Source organism: Esox lucius, chromosome 7 (assembly GCF_011004845.1).
Source record: "Esox lucius isolate fEsoLuc1 chromosome 7, fEsoLuc1.pri, whole genome shotgun sequence".
In the NCBI taxonomy this organism is placed as follows: domain Eukaryota; kingdom Metazoa; phylum Chordata; class Actinopteri; order Esociformes; family Esocidae; genus Esox; species Esox lucius.
The window spans coordinates 30,215,331-30,234,153 of NC_047575.1; the positions used below are offsets into that span (position 1 = coordinate 30,215,331).

An 18,823-nucleotide genomic window follows, 5' to 3' on the forward strand; every position below is an offset into this window, starting at 1 on the left:
AATCTGCGTTGAAATGTTTAGATGTGGTCCAGGCGACCGTGTTACGGCTTTGTGTAGGTGCGTTTAGGACAACATTGGTTGAGGCCTTGCAAGTGGAATTTGGGGAGATGCCAATGGTCCTGAGGCGAGATAAACTGGCACTGGCGTACTGGGCCAGATTAAAGGGGAGTGTGAATGGACATCCAGCAGCCAAGGCTATGGCTGACTGCCGGGAGAGGGAAGTGGGCAAGTTGAAGGTGTTTGGGTGGGTGATTGGGAAGTTGGTGGAGGAGTATGGGATAAGTGAGAGGGAAGTGGGGCCTACAGTCGCACTGGGTAATGTTCCACATTGGTTGTTTCCAAAGCCAGGGGTGGATGTCAGTTTGTTAGAGGGAAGGAAGGAGTGGGATGGATGGGGTCGATGTGTGAAAAGGTATGTTGGTGAGGGGTACTACAAGTTTCTCCAGATATAGACAGATGGGTCAAAGGATCCGGGGAGTGGGAGGGTTGGCGTGGGGTTGTATGTGCCGGAATTTAGTGTAGAGATGCCTCAGAGACTGACAGACCGGGTGAATGTCTATACGGCAGAGATGGTGGCGATGATTCCTGGGTTGAGGTGGGCGGAGGAGGTGAGACCATTGAGAGTGGTGCTGTGTTCCGACTCAGCGGCGGTGTTAGGCAGCTTACAGACCGGAAGATCAGACAGAGGTGAGTTGTTGGTGGAGATGATGGTGTTGTTGTTGGGATTGGAGAGGATGGATGTGGTGGTTCGGTTCTGCTGGGTGCCGGCTCATGTTGGTGTGGAGGGTAACGAAGGGGCCGATAGATTGGCTAGGAGTGCGTGTAGGAAGGAGGGGGTGGGTGTACAGGTACCGTTAGGACGGGGGGAAATTAAAATGTTGATAAAGGGGGTAGGTGTTGAATGTTGGCAGAGGAAGTGGGATGGTAGCAGGAAGGGGAGAGGGTATTATGGGTTGCAGTGGACAGTGAGGGCCGAGGTGAGGAATATGGGGTGTAGGAGAGAAGAGGTGATCGACTACGGTTAGGGCATACAGGACTGAACGCGTCATTGAAGGTCGTAGGTAAGCATGAAACAGGGTTGTGTGATGGGTGTCGAGTGGAGGAAACGGTTGAACATGTGTTGATGTATTGTGAACAGTATGATGTTGAGAGGGAAAGGTTGTATGAGAAGGTTAGAGGGGAGATTAGGAAGTGGGATGTAGAGGGGTTGCTGGGGGGCGGGAAGGGGAGTGGTATGGTAGCTAAGGCTGAATGTCGATTTCTCAGGGCTACAGGTCTGAGCGGGAGGATATAGGAAAGGCAGGCCGTGAGCGGCCTCACACTCCGGTACGGTAGGTGGCGGTATATGCACCTTCAATGGATGCGAACAGCCATTAAATAAAAAAAAGAAGAACAAGCTGTTCTGCTATTAGCTGTCCAGTGTCAGAGAGTGGTTTTATGAGACGAGAACCGCGCCTCTTTGCGGGTATGTCCCATTGAAATGAGTTAATTTCAGTGCCAGTGCATAGGACCAGACTCGTAATGTGGAAAATAGGTGCTGCTGATTCAGCTTAGCTAGACCAGAATGATTCGCATTGTACAGTAGTTTGATACAATGCTAGCTGACTGTTGTTAGCTATCTACCACCTGCGTGAAGCTCAATCATTTGTGCCGTAAACATTTGTTTGTGCGGCTATCATTTTATAGATATTAAAGACTATTTTATAGGCCTCTCTGAGGTTACTCAGCCCCCAACATCCTTCAAAATCAACCAAAATAGTATTGTTTGTTTGTGCTTCGTTCGTGACGGTTTGTGCCGTTAACATTTTTGTTTATGCTGCTTCAGTATTTTATATTAGACGTTGCATTTTTGGTGATGGCTTCACTCTGCCCCCAAATTGCTAGCCTGGATTAAAAGTGATAAATGTTGTTTGTTGCCCTTACTGTATCCGAATCCAGGTCTCCCATGTGAGTGGCTGTGGCTTTAACCACTGCACCACGGTACTACGTTTGCCCAGTGTCGGTATTGCATCTCCACATTAGATCATTTTGTCACGCATTAATAACACGCTAAGTTTGAATATTTCGCTAGACAACATTAGGCATTGGGTTTAATTGACTAACATTTCTTATTAAGTTTACCTCCTCCACAAATAGCATCTATGAACTGTATGACTTTCCCCACTGGCTGTTTTCAGCTTATTAGCCATTCATGAATGACATTGATACAATAACTATCAATATAGGCGACGATAACTGACTTTTTAGTCAAGTGAAAAGACGAGAGAATCGTGTTGCCAGCGAACTCTGTCTATCCAAATCATAATGCATAATTCGAAAATCCAAAAGAACTGTTTTATATTAGGCTTCCTATAACGTAGCTACTGGACAACAACATTTTTGTCTGTCTTGAACAAAACCCCAAGACAGTTTGTTTTGACTGTGACAAGAGTCGAAAGCGGGACCAATTTGTTCTGTAAGTCAGTGTCTATACCCACTATGGCAATCAGGCGGTCCGGCAAAAAGGACTTCATTCCTAATGGCGCAGAAAAATTTAACAATCACTTCCAGGCAGTTTGAAGGTAATCATTCTGTTGTCTAATGGAAAACGCACATCAAATACTGTCAAAGAGTTTACTAAAAATACTGTTCTTCGTTGACTCAAAGAAGACTCTAAGAACCTCAGGGTAACATTAAATGATCTACATCTAAGAACCTGTCTTGCCACAGTCAATGTTGAAGTGCACCAGGCCGGGGCACCACCAGGGGCAAGAGGGGGCTTAGCCCCCACATTTGAAGTTTTAAATATTCTATTGAAAGATATCGCCATTATTTTCTGCCCCCTCAGTCACTTCGTCCTAGCACCTGGCCTGAAGTGGATGGGTTAACTGTCAGAAAGAAACTGCGCCAACTTGGCCTACAAGGGAGTTTAGAAAGGAAGAAGCCTCTGCACAGCTGAGTAACAATAAATTCCACATTATACTAGAGAATACGTAAGACGGTTAGGACAACTTCCAAAAAGTTGAAATGGAACTGAAGTGATCTTGCAAAAGGACAATGAACTAAAACACTTGAGCAATTGCACAACCAAACCACTCAGGAAAAAAACATAGAGGGTCAGAAATGGCAGAGTGATAGCCCAGATCAAATGGTGATCACACCAGATAATGACTAGATATCTGATCCATGCCCCTACCCTATTTACAAGGTATCTGTGACAAACAGATTCATACCTATATTACCAGTAATATGAAATTCATAATATTAAGGCCTTATTACATTAAAAAATACATACATTAACTGTTCATTTATATGAACTGTGAATAGAATATCTGAATTTGTTGCATGTTGCGATTATTGACTTAACTGTGCAGACTCTTACCCAGAACAACTTAAAGCTACTGCAATAAACTTTAGATAGCCAAAGTAAAGCTGCAAATACACATACTTTTGAACTTGTGAATTCACATTAGGCGCGCAACAATATTGCACATGTCAGTTTTGGTTTACCTACCAATAACTAGCTTGCTTACAATTATCCTCCAAAATATGCTGCTTAAGTTGTCTGATTTTATTGTGGAAATATTAGCTTGACTGACCCACGTTTGTTGACTATTAATTTGAAATTTGGTATAAAAGAAACCACTTTAGAAAAGTAATAAATCCAAGATTTGGATGAAGAACACATTTTTCTTCTGGTTATGATATTGCCTACAGTATCATCATCATCATCATCTTCCGCTTATCCGGGGCCGGGTCGCGGGGGCAGCAGTCTAAGCAGAGATGCCCAGACTTCCCTCTCCCTAGACACTTCCTCCAGCTCTTCCAGGGGGACACCGAGGCGTTCCCAGGCCAGCCGGGAGACATAGTCTCCTCCCGATGGGAGGGCCCGGAACACCTTCCCAGGAAGGCATTCCGGAGGCATCCGAAACAGATGCCCAAACCACCTCAGCTGACCCCTCTCGATGTGGAGGAGCAGCGGCTCTACTCTGAGCTCCTCTCGGATGACCGAGCTTCTCACCCTAAGGGATCGCACAGCCACCCTGCGGGGAAAGCTCATTTAGGCCACCTGTATCCGGGATCTTGTCCTTTCGGTCATGACCCAAAGCTCATGACCATAGGTGAGAGTAGGAAGGTAGATTGACCGGTAAATCGAGAGCTTCGCCTTGCGGCTCAGCGCTTTCTTTACCACGACAGACCGATACATCGACCGCATTACTGCAGAAGCTGCACCGATCCATCTGTTAATCTCCCGTTCCATCCTTCCCTCACTCGTGAACAAGACCCCTAGATACTTAAACTCCTCCACTTGAGGCAGGCACTCTCCACCAATCTGAAGTGGGCAAGCCACCCTTTTCCAATTGAGGACCATGGCCTCAGATTTGGAGGTACTGATTCTCATCCCCACCGCTTCACACTCGGCTGCAAACCATCCCAGTGCATGCTGAAGGTCCTGGTTTGAAGGGGCCAACACAATAACATCATCCGCAAAGAGCAGAGACGAAATCGTGTGGTCCCCAAACCTGACACCCTCCGGCCCCTGGCTGCGCCTAGAAATTCTGTCCATAAAAATTACGAACAGAACCGGAGACAAAGGGCAGCCCTGCCGGAGTCCAACATGCACTGGGAACAAGTCTGACTTACTGCCGGCAATGCGGAACAAGCTCCTACTTCGGTCGTACAGGGACCTGACCGCCCTTAGCAAAGGACCCAGGACCCCATATTCCCGAAGCACTCTCCACAGGATGCCGCAAGGGACACAGTTGAATGCCTTCTCCAAATCCACAAAACACATGTGGATTGGTTGGGCAAACTCCCATGAACCCTCCAACACCCTGTAGAGGGTATAGAGCTGGTCCAGTGTTCCACGGCCCGGACGAAAACCACACTGTTCCTCCTGAATCCGAGGTTCTACTATCGGTCGTATTCTCCTCTCCAGAACCCTGACATAGACTTTCCCGGGGAGGCTGAGAAGTGTGATCCCCCTATAGTTGGAACACACCCTCTGGTCCCCCTTCTTAAAAAGAGGGACCACCACCCCGGTCTGCCATCCCAGAGGCACTGTCCCCGACCGCCACGCAATGTTGCACAGGCGTGTCAACCAAGACAGCCCCACAACATGCAGAGACTTGAGGTACTCAGGGCGGATCTCATCCACCCCCGGTGCCTTGCCACCGAGGAGTTTCTTGACTACCTCTGTGACTTCAGCCCAGGTGATGGACGAGTCCACCTCTGAGCCCTCATCCTCTGCTTCCTCAATGGAAGACGTGACGGCGGGATTGAGGAGATCCTCGAAGTACTCCTTCCACCGTAAACAGCGTTGGTAGTATACTGTTTCCCTCTCCTGAGGCGCCGGACGGTTTGCCAGAATCTCTTTGAGGCCAGCCGATAGTCCTTCTCCATGGCCTCACCGAACTCCTCCCAGGCCCGAGTTTTTGCCTCCACAACCACCCGGGCTGCAGTCCGCTTGGCCTGCCGGTACCCGTCAGCTGCCTCAGGAGTCCCACAAGCCAACCAGGCCTGATAGGACTCCTTCTTCAGCTTGACGGCATCCCTTACTTCCGGTGTCCACCACCGGGTTCGGGGATTGCCGCCTCAACAGGCACCGGAGACCTTACGGCCACAGCTCAGAGCGGCCGCTTCGACAATAGCGGTGGAGAACATGGTCCACTCGGACTCAATATCTCCAGCCTCCCTCGGGATCCAGACGAAGCTCTGCCAGAGGTGGGAGTTAAAGATCTCTCTGACAGGAGACTCGGCCAGACGTTCCCAGCAGACCCTTACAGTACTGCAGAGTCTGTCCAGCTTCCTCCCCCGCCATCGGATCCAACTCACCACCAGACATATGGCCGCAGGTCAGATGAAACGACAACAAAGTCGATCATCGACCTGCGGCCTAGGGTGTCCTGGTGCCACGTGCACTGATGGACACCCTTATGCTTGAACATGGTGTTCGTTATGGACAAACTGTGACTAGCACAGAAGTCCAATAACTGAATACCGCTCGGGTTCAGATCAGGGGGGCCGTTCCTCCCAGTCACTGTCGTTGCCCACGTGGGCGTTGAAGTCCCCCAGTAGAACGATAGAATCCCCAGTCGGAGCACTTTCCAGCACCCCTCCCAGAGACTCCAAGAAGGTTGGGTACTCTGCACTGCCGTTAGGCCCGTAGGCACAAACAACAGTATATATCTTAAAATATGAGTTCCAAAAGTATGCCACCTGGTTAATTCTGGCTCCAAATCAAACCGGGTAAGGCAGCAATTGATTTAAATATTCAGCTGAAAAATTCTAGATAATATTTTAAATAACATGAACTTGGTATAGGGAAGATCATGTTGTATGGGAAATTCCTGTAATTATATATATATTTTGGCAATACATAATCTCCAGAGATGCCTTATTGCACTTATAAACAAGTTACTAGAGCATTAAAAAGTGATGTGATGTCATATCTGTTGTATAGGGTGTCATAAACCACAGCTGTCAGCTAATCAGAATTCAAAACATCAGGTTTATTAAAGACCATATAGAACATCTATGACATCACTTTTTACTACTCTATACGAGTGTCTCCCAACCTTTTTCAGTTACTGTACCCCCAAAATGTTTTTGTACTGCTTTCAGTACCCCTGAAGTACCCCCTCATGTTAATTTCACTAGTAAGTCTATGGTCATGAGTGTTTTCAAGTACCCCCTGTGGAGAGGCCAAGTACCCCCAGGGGTCCTAGTATCCCTGGTTGGGAACTACTGCTCTATACAAGTCTGAGTTTACGCTAGACCTGTATTTTGACAGCTATATGTTTTAAATAGCCATATAACAGGTTAAATTTAAACAGCAATAAAACAACCGCTATGATACAACAAATGTTTTTTAATTTAAATTAGTCAGCAGAATGAATTCTTCACAATCTTTGCAAACTGAGCATATAGGCTACGACTAGGGCTGTCGCATTTATTACAAAATGACCTGATAAAAATAATGTATATATATAGCCAATATACCATATAGCCAATATACACCACCTTGTGGAATTTCTACATATTTTGAGAAATAAAATGTCAAAGAAAGGCCCAGAATGTTTTTTGTAATGAACTCATAGGGGCTACACAAACATCTATTAAACCGAAGTGTAACATCCCACTTTTCATGCTTTTTTCTCTGTCTCTGGTACCTTACACCGGGTTTGGTATGTTTACATATGGTATGTTATTGAATTATTACATACAGTAGGTGTGCAGTTGATACAACCAGACAGCCGGGTGTGCAGTGCAGGTTGCTAGTCAACATGATCACAACTAAACATTTATTTGCTGTCTAGGCTGAGCATTTATGGGTGTGAAAAAAAACACTTGGGACTGAGTAAAACCAAGCTTAAGTCCAGAAAACCTAGGTCTCGTTATGTCCCTGGACAGCATACCATAGATTTTGTTTGTGAGCCACCTATCATTAAAAGGGCAGTCTATTTCCAGCAGCCATTTTCTACATTAGGCAATGATTCCCGGGCTGTCTGTTGTTCCCTTCAATCAGCAGGCTCACACTTGCATGCCACATGTACAACACATCGATCAAACCAACAGATCAAAGGAGTCATATTGGCAGCACAAAAAAGAGTAACTATCAACTCTCTCCGAAGTGAAATAATTGTAATCAGACTGCCAAATAATTATGACAGTAATAATTTACCTAACTTAACAACAATCAAGCACTTTCACAGAGTTTATTTAAAATTCCAGACTGTGATAACCTTGAAAATACCACATTAAACCACTACAAGCATCTGTGCAAACCCAGCATGTGCTTATAATACAGTCAGTTAAACAAAGTTTCTACCTTAATATATTTCACAATTTCAGAAAAACAACTACTTTTGGCTAATGGATCAGCTCAAAAGAGTTGTGGCTGTAAATATGAGAAACTTCGACTTGATTTCTAAGTTCAAGCGCTAAGACACTTTTGACGATATACATGCTCTCAGACTGTTGTTCTCCTTCATTCACTCACATGTATTCTGGCTACAGCATGAGCACACACCTATGCAAGTTGTGTTTTAGCCTTACGTAGGACAGCCACTGTACATAGACAAACACAAGGCAATGTAAACAAGCACTGTATAGACTCAAAACATGCTTAAAAGTAACTGTCAGTCCTTACTGTCAATCCATATCACACAAAAAACAAGTGTGACCTGGTCATGGGTTGATGCCACTGTCTGAAAATCTTTGTAGCAAGTTTCAGCCACAGGCTGGATATTGAAGAAAAAGAGGTTTGCAGACTTTTGTCTATAGAAATGTTTGTTTCAGCCTAGAGCTGGAGATGAATGAAACAGGTGTGGCAGACTTTTTGTCTATAGAAATGTTTGTTTCAGCCCAGAGCTAGAGATTGAAGAAACAGAGGTGTGGCAGACTTTTGTCTACAGAAATATTTGTTTCAGCCCAGAGCTGGAGATTAAAACAAGAAACCAGGCAAGCCTAGTTCAGCCAGCCCGCACTAGAAAATGTTCCTACCTCGAGTTTCGAACCCAGGTCGCTGTTTTAATAGTTAATTGGCAATTTTTGAATGACATTGATACAGTTTCTTACTGAGTTTACCTCCCCCACAAATAGCGGCTATGTATTGCGTTTGCCACAACATATTAGCCAGTAATAAGCTTTACGGGTATCTACTAACTTACTGGAATAGTAATAAGAATTGTGAGCAATTGCTAGCAAGTCTGCAAAAGCTATTTCATTTCATGGCATAAGAAAGTATGTTTTTCTCTCATGGCATAACAACATATTTTTTCTTTCATTCGTGAATGACATTTATACAATAACTATCAATAAAGGAGACGATAACACATTTTTTTATCAATTGAAAAGACGAGAGAATCGTGGAATCTACCAGAAATAAAAAATGTTGTTGCTCTCAATAGATTCTAACATGGGTCTTCCACATGAGAGGCACACTAGGCCACGGCATTACACGTTTCAGCAGTCACTAGACTCCACTGAGGATTGCGTTAAACTGACTAACGTTTCTTATTAAGTTTACCTCCACCGCAAATAGCGTCTATGAACTGTATTGCTTTTGCCACAGGCCGTTTTAACAGCTTGTTAGCCAGTAATATGCTTACTAGTATCTACTAACTTCCTAGGAATAATCATAAGAATTGAGCAATTTCTAGCGATATTGAAGATGAACTATTCCATGCCAGAAACAGTCCATGCCATATAACCGTACACAGTTTGTTTTAGCCAGCAAAGTTTTCATCAATACGCAAACAATGTTTTCATCAATTTCGTAACAATGCATACTTCGCTTCGTCTGCGAGGAGATATGAACTCGGGACCTATAGTTCACAAGTCCACTTCTCTAACCACTACGCTATTTAACAAGGGGTAGTCAGTCAGGCACTCGCTCATTAAGAGACATTCGCTCTTCTTAGCGGGCTCTGCTTACGTGGTCTGGCAGACTTTTGTCCACAGAAATGGTGTAACATGTCTTGACTTAATTCCTTAATAATTCCACTACATGTGTGATAAATCAATGGATAATGTTGAACAAACCCACTGTTTCCAAGTGAAACAACCAGTTGTATTAAATGTTGTTCTGATAACACCAGTATTTGACCAGCTGATGGTAAGAGCTGTTGGTAAATGTGTAATGTGTTTGAATGAGGGGATTGTATGTAGGCTGTATATAATAATTATTCTAGAACAATGTTTCTACATGATCCCTGGAGATATACTGTAATATGTCAGTATTACAACAATAGCATATTATTGTATCAACTTTCCTACAATTACATTTGTAAAATGTGAGGTTATGCAAAATGTAAATTATATTGCCTTTTAACTTGAGGGACGAAACTTGGAATGTAAGCCAAATGGTTATAAATGAACATGCCATGACTCAAAACTTTGCCATAATTAACCTTTGGGTACTCTCCAATGTTCTCACTTCAAAAGTAGTCTAACTACATCATTGTGCAGTGGAGCACAGAACAAGCAGTTTGAAGTGACCTTAACTGACACATGGCGCAATATTTGACTGTAGCATCAGTGTGGGCAATAGACCCCCTACACTACTCTCCCCATTAGAACTTTGTGTACACTAACAGTCCAACATGACCATGGAATGACAAACTAAATGTCAATATTTTTTAGAATGAGTCAAATTAGTTTTCGTGCATAAAGATTCTACAAAGCAGTTTTTTTTAATTCAGAAATACTTTCCCAACTTGAAGTAAAACAACATCAGAGTACTTAAAACTAACATATACAAAAGTGTGCTAAAAGGACTCAAATATACATATGTAGATGGCTTTCATTCATTGATCCCTAAACTGAACTTATTCTCTCCATATTATAACAGTGATTCTAAATTCTAATTAAAAAGGTACACTGTATGTCAAGTGCCAACTTTAGATAAATGTACTGCAAACTTCATAGAAACAAATAATAAGATGTGTGTATTAATGCTGTGTGTACATTTAAAAGCCTACCATCAGATGAAACCAGTCAAAATGCATCGCTCTGGGGCTGGGTGGAGTAATGTGGGGTGTGCTATGTAGACTTCCAATTAGCCAGTGATCCCAGTGATCTTGTCTCAGGGCTAGTGATTGGATGTGTTATCAAAGAGGAAACTGTCAAACTACACATTACTAGGGTTGGGATAAAATAATCGATTCTCCGATTAAAATCGATCTTTGTTTGAGTGATCTGATATCAATTGATAAAATCTTTAAATCGATCTTTTAATACATGCCTTTTCAAGTGGATGCATGAAGCTTTAAACCCGTTAACGAGATCTTGTTGAACATGCTAGGCTAGGCTGAGAATAGTCAATCACTGAAGGTACCGCCAGGCCTAAAGGTAGATGTAGATTCATTTTGGATTTAAAAAACTATGAAGATAGAGAAGAACTGGACAACAGGAAAGCCATATGTAGGGCCCTATAATTTCCACATTGCAGAGAACGTGGAATCCAGAAATAAACGCGGAATTCAGACAAACACAGAATTGAAAGAATTATATTTTTTCTGCCACAGGAAAACGTAATATATATATTTTTTTTTTTACCAAGCAGAGCACAGTTTACATTCACGCAGTTTACTATCGCATGAGCGTCAGAGCAGAGCAACATCCTGCACCCGATGTTCGAAGCATAGACATCTTATTTAAAGGCTAGACGTCTCAAGGCGCAGTCACTTCCGGCATCACCAGTGGCCATCTTGTCACAGGCAGGCTTCCTGTCGGGCTCTGTGGTACCTAATATAAGGTGAGCGATCAGCACTAACACAAATACTCTTATCTCGCTGAAACCTTGACAGATTTACAAACAGTTTGGTTTCTTACAAACGTTATTAACATGGCTATAATTCTGAATGCTTGAAAATGTTGAAATTGCAGCTTTTCTTTTCTAAAAACGTCTAAATCGTGCAGCATAGTTGGATCACGGCTACTTGCGCAAGTTATCAAGGCAGATATCACAAACGAGCTGTTTGATTATAGAGGTTTTACTGACACCAATAACGATTTTATGACAACTAATCTTTTGTCTAAATTACAATATTTGTGGATGTGGTTGTAGTTATTTGCTGGCTAATAACAATAAGCTTTGAGTGAGACCTATGGCAGCTAACGTTACAGTTTAGCTGCTAACCAGCAAAGTTGCACATGCTTTTCAATCCGGTTGGTTCCTGTGTTGCTTGAAGGACAGCAATATGTCCTGACCTACAGGTTCAGCCAGGACCACTTGGAGCTTCTCTTCAACGCCATCAGAGTATCTGGTAGGGTTCATAATTTATATTTACCAGCCGCAACACTAAGTGACTTTTATTGTTTTCAGTTTGTCGGTCCATGTTTTTTTACTTTTGGTAACATGTGTTTTCTGCAGACATACACCCTAAGACATACACAATACCTGGAAGTGTCACAAACCATTTTGAGTATTTAGAAAAATGCCTGTGTTTGACTATTTGTTTGCAGAACTTATCAGCACTGATACAGTCTGAATTGTATGATAATGTCATTCAACCTATTTTATGTGGAAAGATCATTCAGGGGTGGCTAGATCTAATGAGTCTTTTTTTGTAAAAATGTTTTAAGCATAAAACATTTTAAAGCATGTATTGAATATGTGTACTATTCTTTTATATCTTTTTTTTTTCCTTAAACGAATAACCCTAATGCCATCCAGTTCAAGTACATCTTTAGGATGTAAAGCTGATGGCCCAGTGTGGGGTTGTTAAACCATGCAGAGGCAATGTGACGGCACAGGATGACAAAGTCCCTACCAGCTGTCATCGACACCTCTACAAGCCTGTCAGCTGTAGATCTGTCCTCTGCAGCAGGAGGAGAAGATCTTCCATCCCCGTTTGCTGACATTCCTGCCCTAGTACATGATCACAGCTACCTTCCCGTCCTCTTCGATGGTCTTGTGGACAACGCTCTCATGTACATTTCAGGTGAAGGCTAACTGAAAGTCGATTTTCCCTATAACCAAAAGTGCCAATAGTCACAATCTGGGGAAAAACAATCTCACGGTTGTCCAAAAAGGGAAGTGTTCCCTTAATTTCCCCATGCTTATTAATGATTATTGTTATTAGTTATGATATTACTAACTAAATTTCAGGATTTGTTGTGCGACAGGCTCTAAAGAAACTGTTGTGTGATGTCTGCCGTGCCAGCCTTGTGACATGCTGCATCTGCCATCAAGGACCAGAGCTACCACCTGCTGAATTAAAAAAACAGGGCGTCAGGGCAGCAGAGTGGGTCATTCGGCAGTCATCAGGCAGTACCAGACGATCACAGCCCATCAAACTGCTTGAGGTTGTTTACATTGTCTGAAAAAGGATCGGTTCAGAGGATGTTTGTGTTGGGATAGACAGGATGGGATAGATATCCACCACCATAGGCTGTTAAAAATAATTTTGTCCCTGTTTTTTAAGTTAAGGCTGCACCACATCGCCAGAATTACAATCCTCAGCTTACAGAGCAACAACATGCAACAGAAACTTAATAAAACTGTCCTTTTCAAAGGGCATTAGCCCAAGGTATGTGTTTTCAAGGTACTGTCCTCTTTTACTTCAACAGTAGTGTAGTGCTCTCTACAGCATTTATTTATTTGTATATATAAATTATTTATTTATATTTGTAAAGGGGAATCATGTACCTATTTTTTGTGTGCAAATAAATGTCACTCTTATAATAGTTTAAAAATAGAGATTTGTGTAATTATTCCATATTTTTTGTGGTCATTCTATATCAGAACCCCTGACATACAATCCAAATAGTCTACATGAACATCAGTGTTACCTTTCATTTGATTTGATTTCATTATGCTTCTACATGAAGAGGTTGCCCCACAGTAAGCATTTTATTGTCAGCATTTTGTCTGACAAAGTCCTATGGGGAGTTTCCATAGGGCATTTTACAATACGCATGACCATACCTTGGCAAATAATGGTCTAAAGTACTCAATTTCATTCTATATTGATCTGCTTTTGCACACAGCTTCACAAGACCTGGTGCTAGGGCTCAGTTGTTTCTAAAGTCATATCAAGTGACCTAGAGGGCTGAAATGTGGTCAGTTCAGAGATGCTTGTTATCCGGCATAAAGAAAAAACATGTAGTAATTAAAATTATTTTATAATAGTAATTTTATTATAATAGTACAAAAGTGTATATGTCTTGTTGCCATTCTGTAGCCTATTTATTGATTTAACATACATACCTTGTTTGTATATTCATTACACCTATCTGGTTCTGTTCAAGGATATTTTCATATGGAAGTCCATGGTTTTAATGGTTCATATGTATGCAGTGTCATAACTTTATCTCTGACGTTTATAACAAACCAAACCATTTGAAAATCGGTAGAAAAATGTGCAAGTTATGGTTATTTAAAAGTACATGCACCATAAAACACAATGTTACGAGTGAGCGAGGGGCCTGTGGCAAGATGGCCGCCATGTGTGGACGTCGACCTCCATTAGCCTTTTGCGCGGACAAGGTATCTAGCCTTTATATATGAGGTCTATGGTTCGAAGTATCAAACTAGCGAGTGAGGTCAGTGAAACGTGTCTGTGCACGCATACGTTGGTGTTGAACTGTCAGTAAGTGGCTGTCACATTGATATAAAGGTAGCCTACCCATCGTCTGAGCCACAATTAACCAAAGGTAGCTAGCTAACTGTCACAGCTCAATAGCTACAATTCATTAGCGTCATGCAAACAACATTATACATTCGGCAGCAACAAAAAGACTTCAAGTTATCTTATTGTGCCTTCAAAATATAAGGCTACGGTGTGTATACAATGTGTATTCAGTACATTTTCAAAGGAAAAACAGTGGGAAATTTTAAACGAAACACCATTTCTTTTTCAATAATACTTTAAAACAGGGAAAGAATATAAGGTGGAGATTCTAAAAATATTTGAGGGTTGCTTCTTGTACAGTTCACAGCATAAGTTCTCTGAGAATCATTCTCTCTAAATGTCAACAGGAACATGCATTAGTTGATGGGTGTTGATTTGTTGAATTGCTGGTTCTACAGTATATTGTGGTTTAACTACTACTTCTGGATGAATTGTTGACCATAGTGGTGTGAAATTATGATATAATCATACCTTAATGGTTGTTTCAGACACTATCAATGATCTCAAACATCTGCAATTTTCTGACTTGCATAGTCAATCATTAGGGAAATAAACCAAGGCTGGAAAAACAGGGCAGAAATAATACAACTATAAACAAGTTAAATACAGTATGAAACTGGATAATGCACTACTGCTGGTGCTACAGGGTGACATATTTAAGATGCCTTCAAAAAAATGTCTAATAACCTGTATCCGGTAATAGTATTTCCCTTCTTGATTAACCAAAATAAGTATATTTTGAATGTCAGTGTCCAGTTTAAGGCTGGCCCCTAAATTAGCACATATGTGTGTCAATAATGACCAAACTCTGCCCTCAATCAAACTGTATGCTTAAAATGCATCAAAGAGTATTTGATTACAAAAGATTTTAGAAGCTAACCCTAATGGCTCTAGTGATGTCATCAATAATGGCTGATTCCTTGGCTGTGACTCCAATCTAAAGGGGTCTTTGAGCAGAGTGGGAGGTCCAAAGAAACATTTTATACAATTGTAGCAAAAGCATAAATGTAAGCAACCACCTAATTATTATTATACAATATACTATATTTCAACAGTGCATATCTGATCTGAAAGCTTACATCAATGGTTGTAGATCAAGGGCATACATCTCTATTAGATGCCAAGCAATTAAACTCAAACAGTCTGACTCATTGTAACAATTCTGTCATTCCGTATCACTGTTACACCACAATCCTGACAGGATGATAGGGAAATCGTCAGGTTATTACATGACCACAATTCTCAAAATCCTCTTAAAACATCTACTGAAAAGATCCCTAAATGTACAGTAACTTGCAGACACTCTTACACTGAACAAGTACACAAAGGTAGAAACAGGACCAAATCTTTACTAATCATATAGGCTATGTTTGACATTTATTTCAGTTCAGGACAGCAGAGCCCAGTAAAACATGAATGGTGGTTGACTGAAAGCATTGTTGTATGCAATAGCATACAGCAAGTTTGATAAAAAGTTGCCTTTTCCTCCTCTAATTGCAATAGTAACTAGTACATAACTATGAGGCACCTCTGAGGTTTGTGGTATTTGACAAATACATCACAGCTAAGGGCTGTATCCAAGCAATGTGTGCTTTGTCATACATTAGAACATCCCTTTGCAGTTGTATATTGGCCATATACTACAGCCCCTAAATAATATTGTGCTCTTTTCATGTGTACTCTTCTGTACATAATTCTACTATTCTTAACTGTACTTTATTGTGCTCTACTTTTTCTTTATTGTACTCTACTGTTACTGTTTTTATGTCAACTCTAAATTGCACTCTTTCCTTCTGGGAACTCTGAATTATGTTAAATTTGTTTTCTTAAACTTACAGATGGCAAATTATTTCTGGAGAACAAAATATAAATGATGATATTAGTTTAAAGGGCCTTTATTTTAAAAATGACAAAATATTACATGATAATCTAATGTGAACTTCAAAAGTATTCTGTGTAATTCAATATTTAATACAAACTTTACTGTTACACCGAATAACAGTTTTCATGAGAAATAATTTGATTCATGACTAAAATACAGGAAATTATTACTAAATACATCTTGTAAAAGGTTTAAAGTTAGAAATTATTCATAATAATTTCCCCATTATATTACACTTATTCGTCACAGATTCTCAGCGCGATCACTGGCAATTCAACAGCTTTAGAAAATTCAGCAATCAGTAATCTAATAACAGTTTGATATACTTGTCGACTTCACTGAATACTGTTTCTGCCACATGATACCACAACAGGAATCGCATTACAATAATTGTTTTGCTGTTCTGCCTACATTTTTGTTGCTGTACTCCTTACACAGGTCCAAATTCAGCAATCATCCCCAAATCACCCCAAACCCAATACTTTTACAATGCAAATGTTTCATAGTTTGTGAGTCACTCAAAGGTTACACTGTAAAATATTTAAAACCGTGAGAAATGTGTTTCTTGAATTGTGTAGCCTCTAGCCTACACATGACATTTAGGCTATGTTAGAACATTGAACAAAAAATAAAGTTATATGTAGCTTACAAAATACAGTCCGTCAACAAAAAGTTTATAATTCCATTTGATAAAAAACATAACACTTTGCGGACGTGGTTGGCGCATTTACAACAAAGCGTGCATCTTCTAACAATTAAATATGCAACATTCGTCGAAACATTTGCAGAGGAAAGTAAAAACCGGACATCTCACCTTTCTCGGCGGAGGCTGCATGTTTGTTTTTTTTACATGAAAACAAAATCCTAAGCAATATTGGAATTAATCCAGGCAGATCCGTGCAAAACCTTTGATTGTATGTAAACTGAAGAATGAGAACCATGCACTGTGATAATTTAGTGTGGTTCAGGCGGCCATGACGACCCAACTCAACAACACACTGACGAAGTACTGTTGAATTTCGACTGCCTCAGGGAACATAAGAGAAGTTTGCAATTCAGCGAGGTTTCCGGTGGAGGAGAGAGTGATGGCGACACGCTGAGGAAGTGCACGGGACTTTTCACGAGGATTGAATTGGCCCTGATTTATCGATAACAGCGGTATTTAGCTGTCCTAGTATTTTTACGAAGTTATAGCTTGCGTTTACTAAAACCCCAAGCAGAGAGTTCGCCAGTAGGGCCTAAACTACGTTTTGGGAAAATGCATCAATACAAAAACTGTGATCATAAGATGCTGTTTTGGAACCGCTTTCTCCATTACAATCTTACAGTTTTTACCTGACGACCGATCAGCTGCTAAAAAGACTTTCCCCTAAGGCTGCAGACCTTCAGCGGCGTATTCTAATGACTATCCTATAATAATATTGATATGATAATATTGATGATAATTGTAGTGATAATATTAGTTAATGATAAAAAATGCATGAAATCAAGATTTGGCTAATTGCGTACCTTACACAAAGACAACATTTAGGCCTATATTCAGGCACACATTACACTCCAAAATGGAACATTAAATGATCATTATTTAATACCAATGTCACAGATTGTAATGTAATGCCTGTAGACTTCATAACGACCTTAACAAGGCCTCCAGGACCAGTGGAAGTCAGTCCCAGCTATGACATCAAAGACCCACTGCCACATTTTATTTAGCTATTTTCTGCTCATGCATTCCAATGGTGATTTCATGACAACAAATGTAAATATGCATTTTGCTACACAGCATTGAAAACTGAATTGAATCTTGTGCTTTTTTCAGATTACATGAAAGTAGTTCTCTTTTCCCACAAACACCAGTAATACTTTTTGCATTGACGTTCCATGGCAGTGTAATATTAAACACTATGGAAATTATTATGCAAACCAAGATAGGTCTATCTAATTCTGTCTCGTAATGTAAACAAGCACTGTGTGGTGTCAATATTGTGGTGGATCTTTGATGTCATAGGGCTATATGTTACACTGTTCCTGTGGCTTTTGTTAAGGTCACAAGCATTATGAACTTTACCCAGAACCAGAATCCCCCCCCCAAAACCTTGTTCCCTCTGCCAGGAGGCAGAAACTTGACTACAGGATGCCGCAAGTGGGTCTCATCAAAATCCCAATTTTCCTAATGGCCATCTCAATCTCTGGTCTTGAATCACATTTAAAACGTATGATTTGATTTAATGAGGGCCATCTATAATCATGGACCGAAGGATCTCTAGTGCCAAAATCCTTAGGGGGGGTTCACAAAGTACTTAAATGCATAATTTAAGAAATATGTGTTTTGGTTGAGTCGATAATGAAGTACAACATATTCCAAATTACAAAATGACAATATTTCACTTTACCTCAATTGTTTATTTCACCTAATCTGGATCTAACCATTGTATCTCTTGATGCAGAAAACTCCTTTGGCCAAGTCTGATGATCCAACCTACTTGTGGTCCTGAAGAACATTGAAGACTGTTTCATTTAATGGGCCCAACTCATACACAAGAGCCCCTGCACGAGAACTCACCAGCAATCGATATCGCCTCGATTTAACCTGCATTGAGGGAGGAGACAAGATGTTGTTGCTGTTACTTTTTGCTTCAGACATCAATTCTTTCTAGTGCTTTCAATTAATGGGGAGAGGTGGGAATCCACACCTCAGGGGATCTATAACTGCAAAGAGCTTTTCTTTGATAAACTGAGAGAAACTATTACTTTCCTAGAAATAACATCTTTAGACATCTGCAAATGAGAGATTATGCATGTAAACACCTCCCTGTGTTTG

At 41.1% G+C, this 18,823-nt stretch overlaps 1 protein-coding gene across 2 annotated transcripts in view; it reads right to left on the reverse strand.

The window, feature by feature from the left end:
- The window catches only part of si:ch211-176g13.8 (F-BAR and double SH3 domains protein 2), a 51,755-nt gene extending 34,749 nt beyond the window's left edge, over nucleotides 1–17,006 (reverse strand). Inside the window, exon 1 of one of the 2 annotated variants that reach the window (XM_010870802.4) lies at nucleotides 16,817–17,006. In XM_010870802.4, coding sequence (XP_010869104.2) covers nucleotides 16,817–16,837 — 21 coding nt within the window. In that variant the 5' untranslated portion in view covers nucleotides 16,838–17,006. The remainder of the gene's footprint in view (nucleotides 1–16,816) is intronic. The other variant, XM_010870801.4, reaches the window with a different exon arrangement.
- Between the last annotated feature and the right edge of the window lie 1,817 nt (nucleotides 17,007–18,823).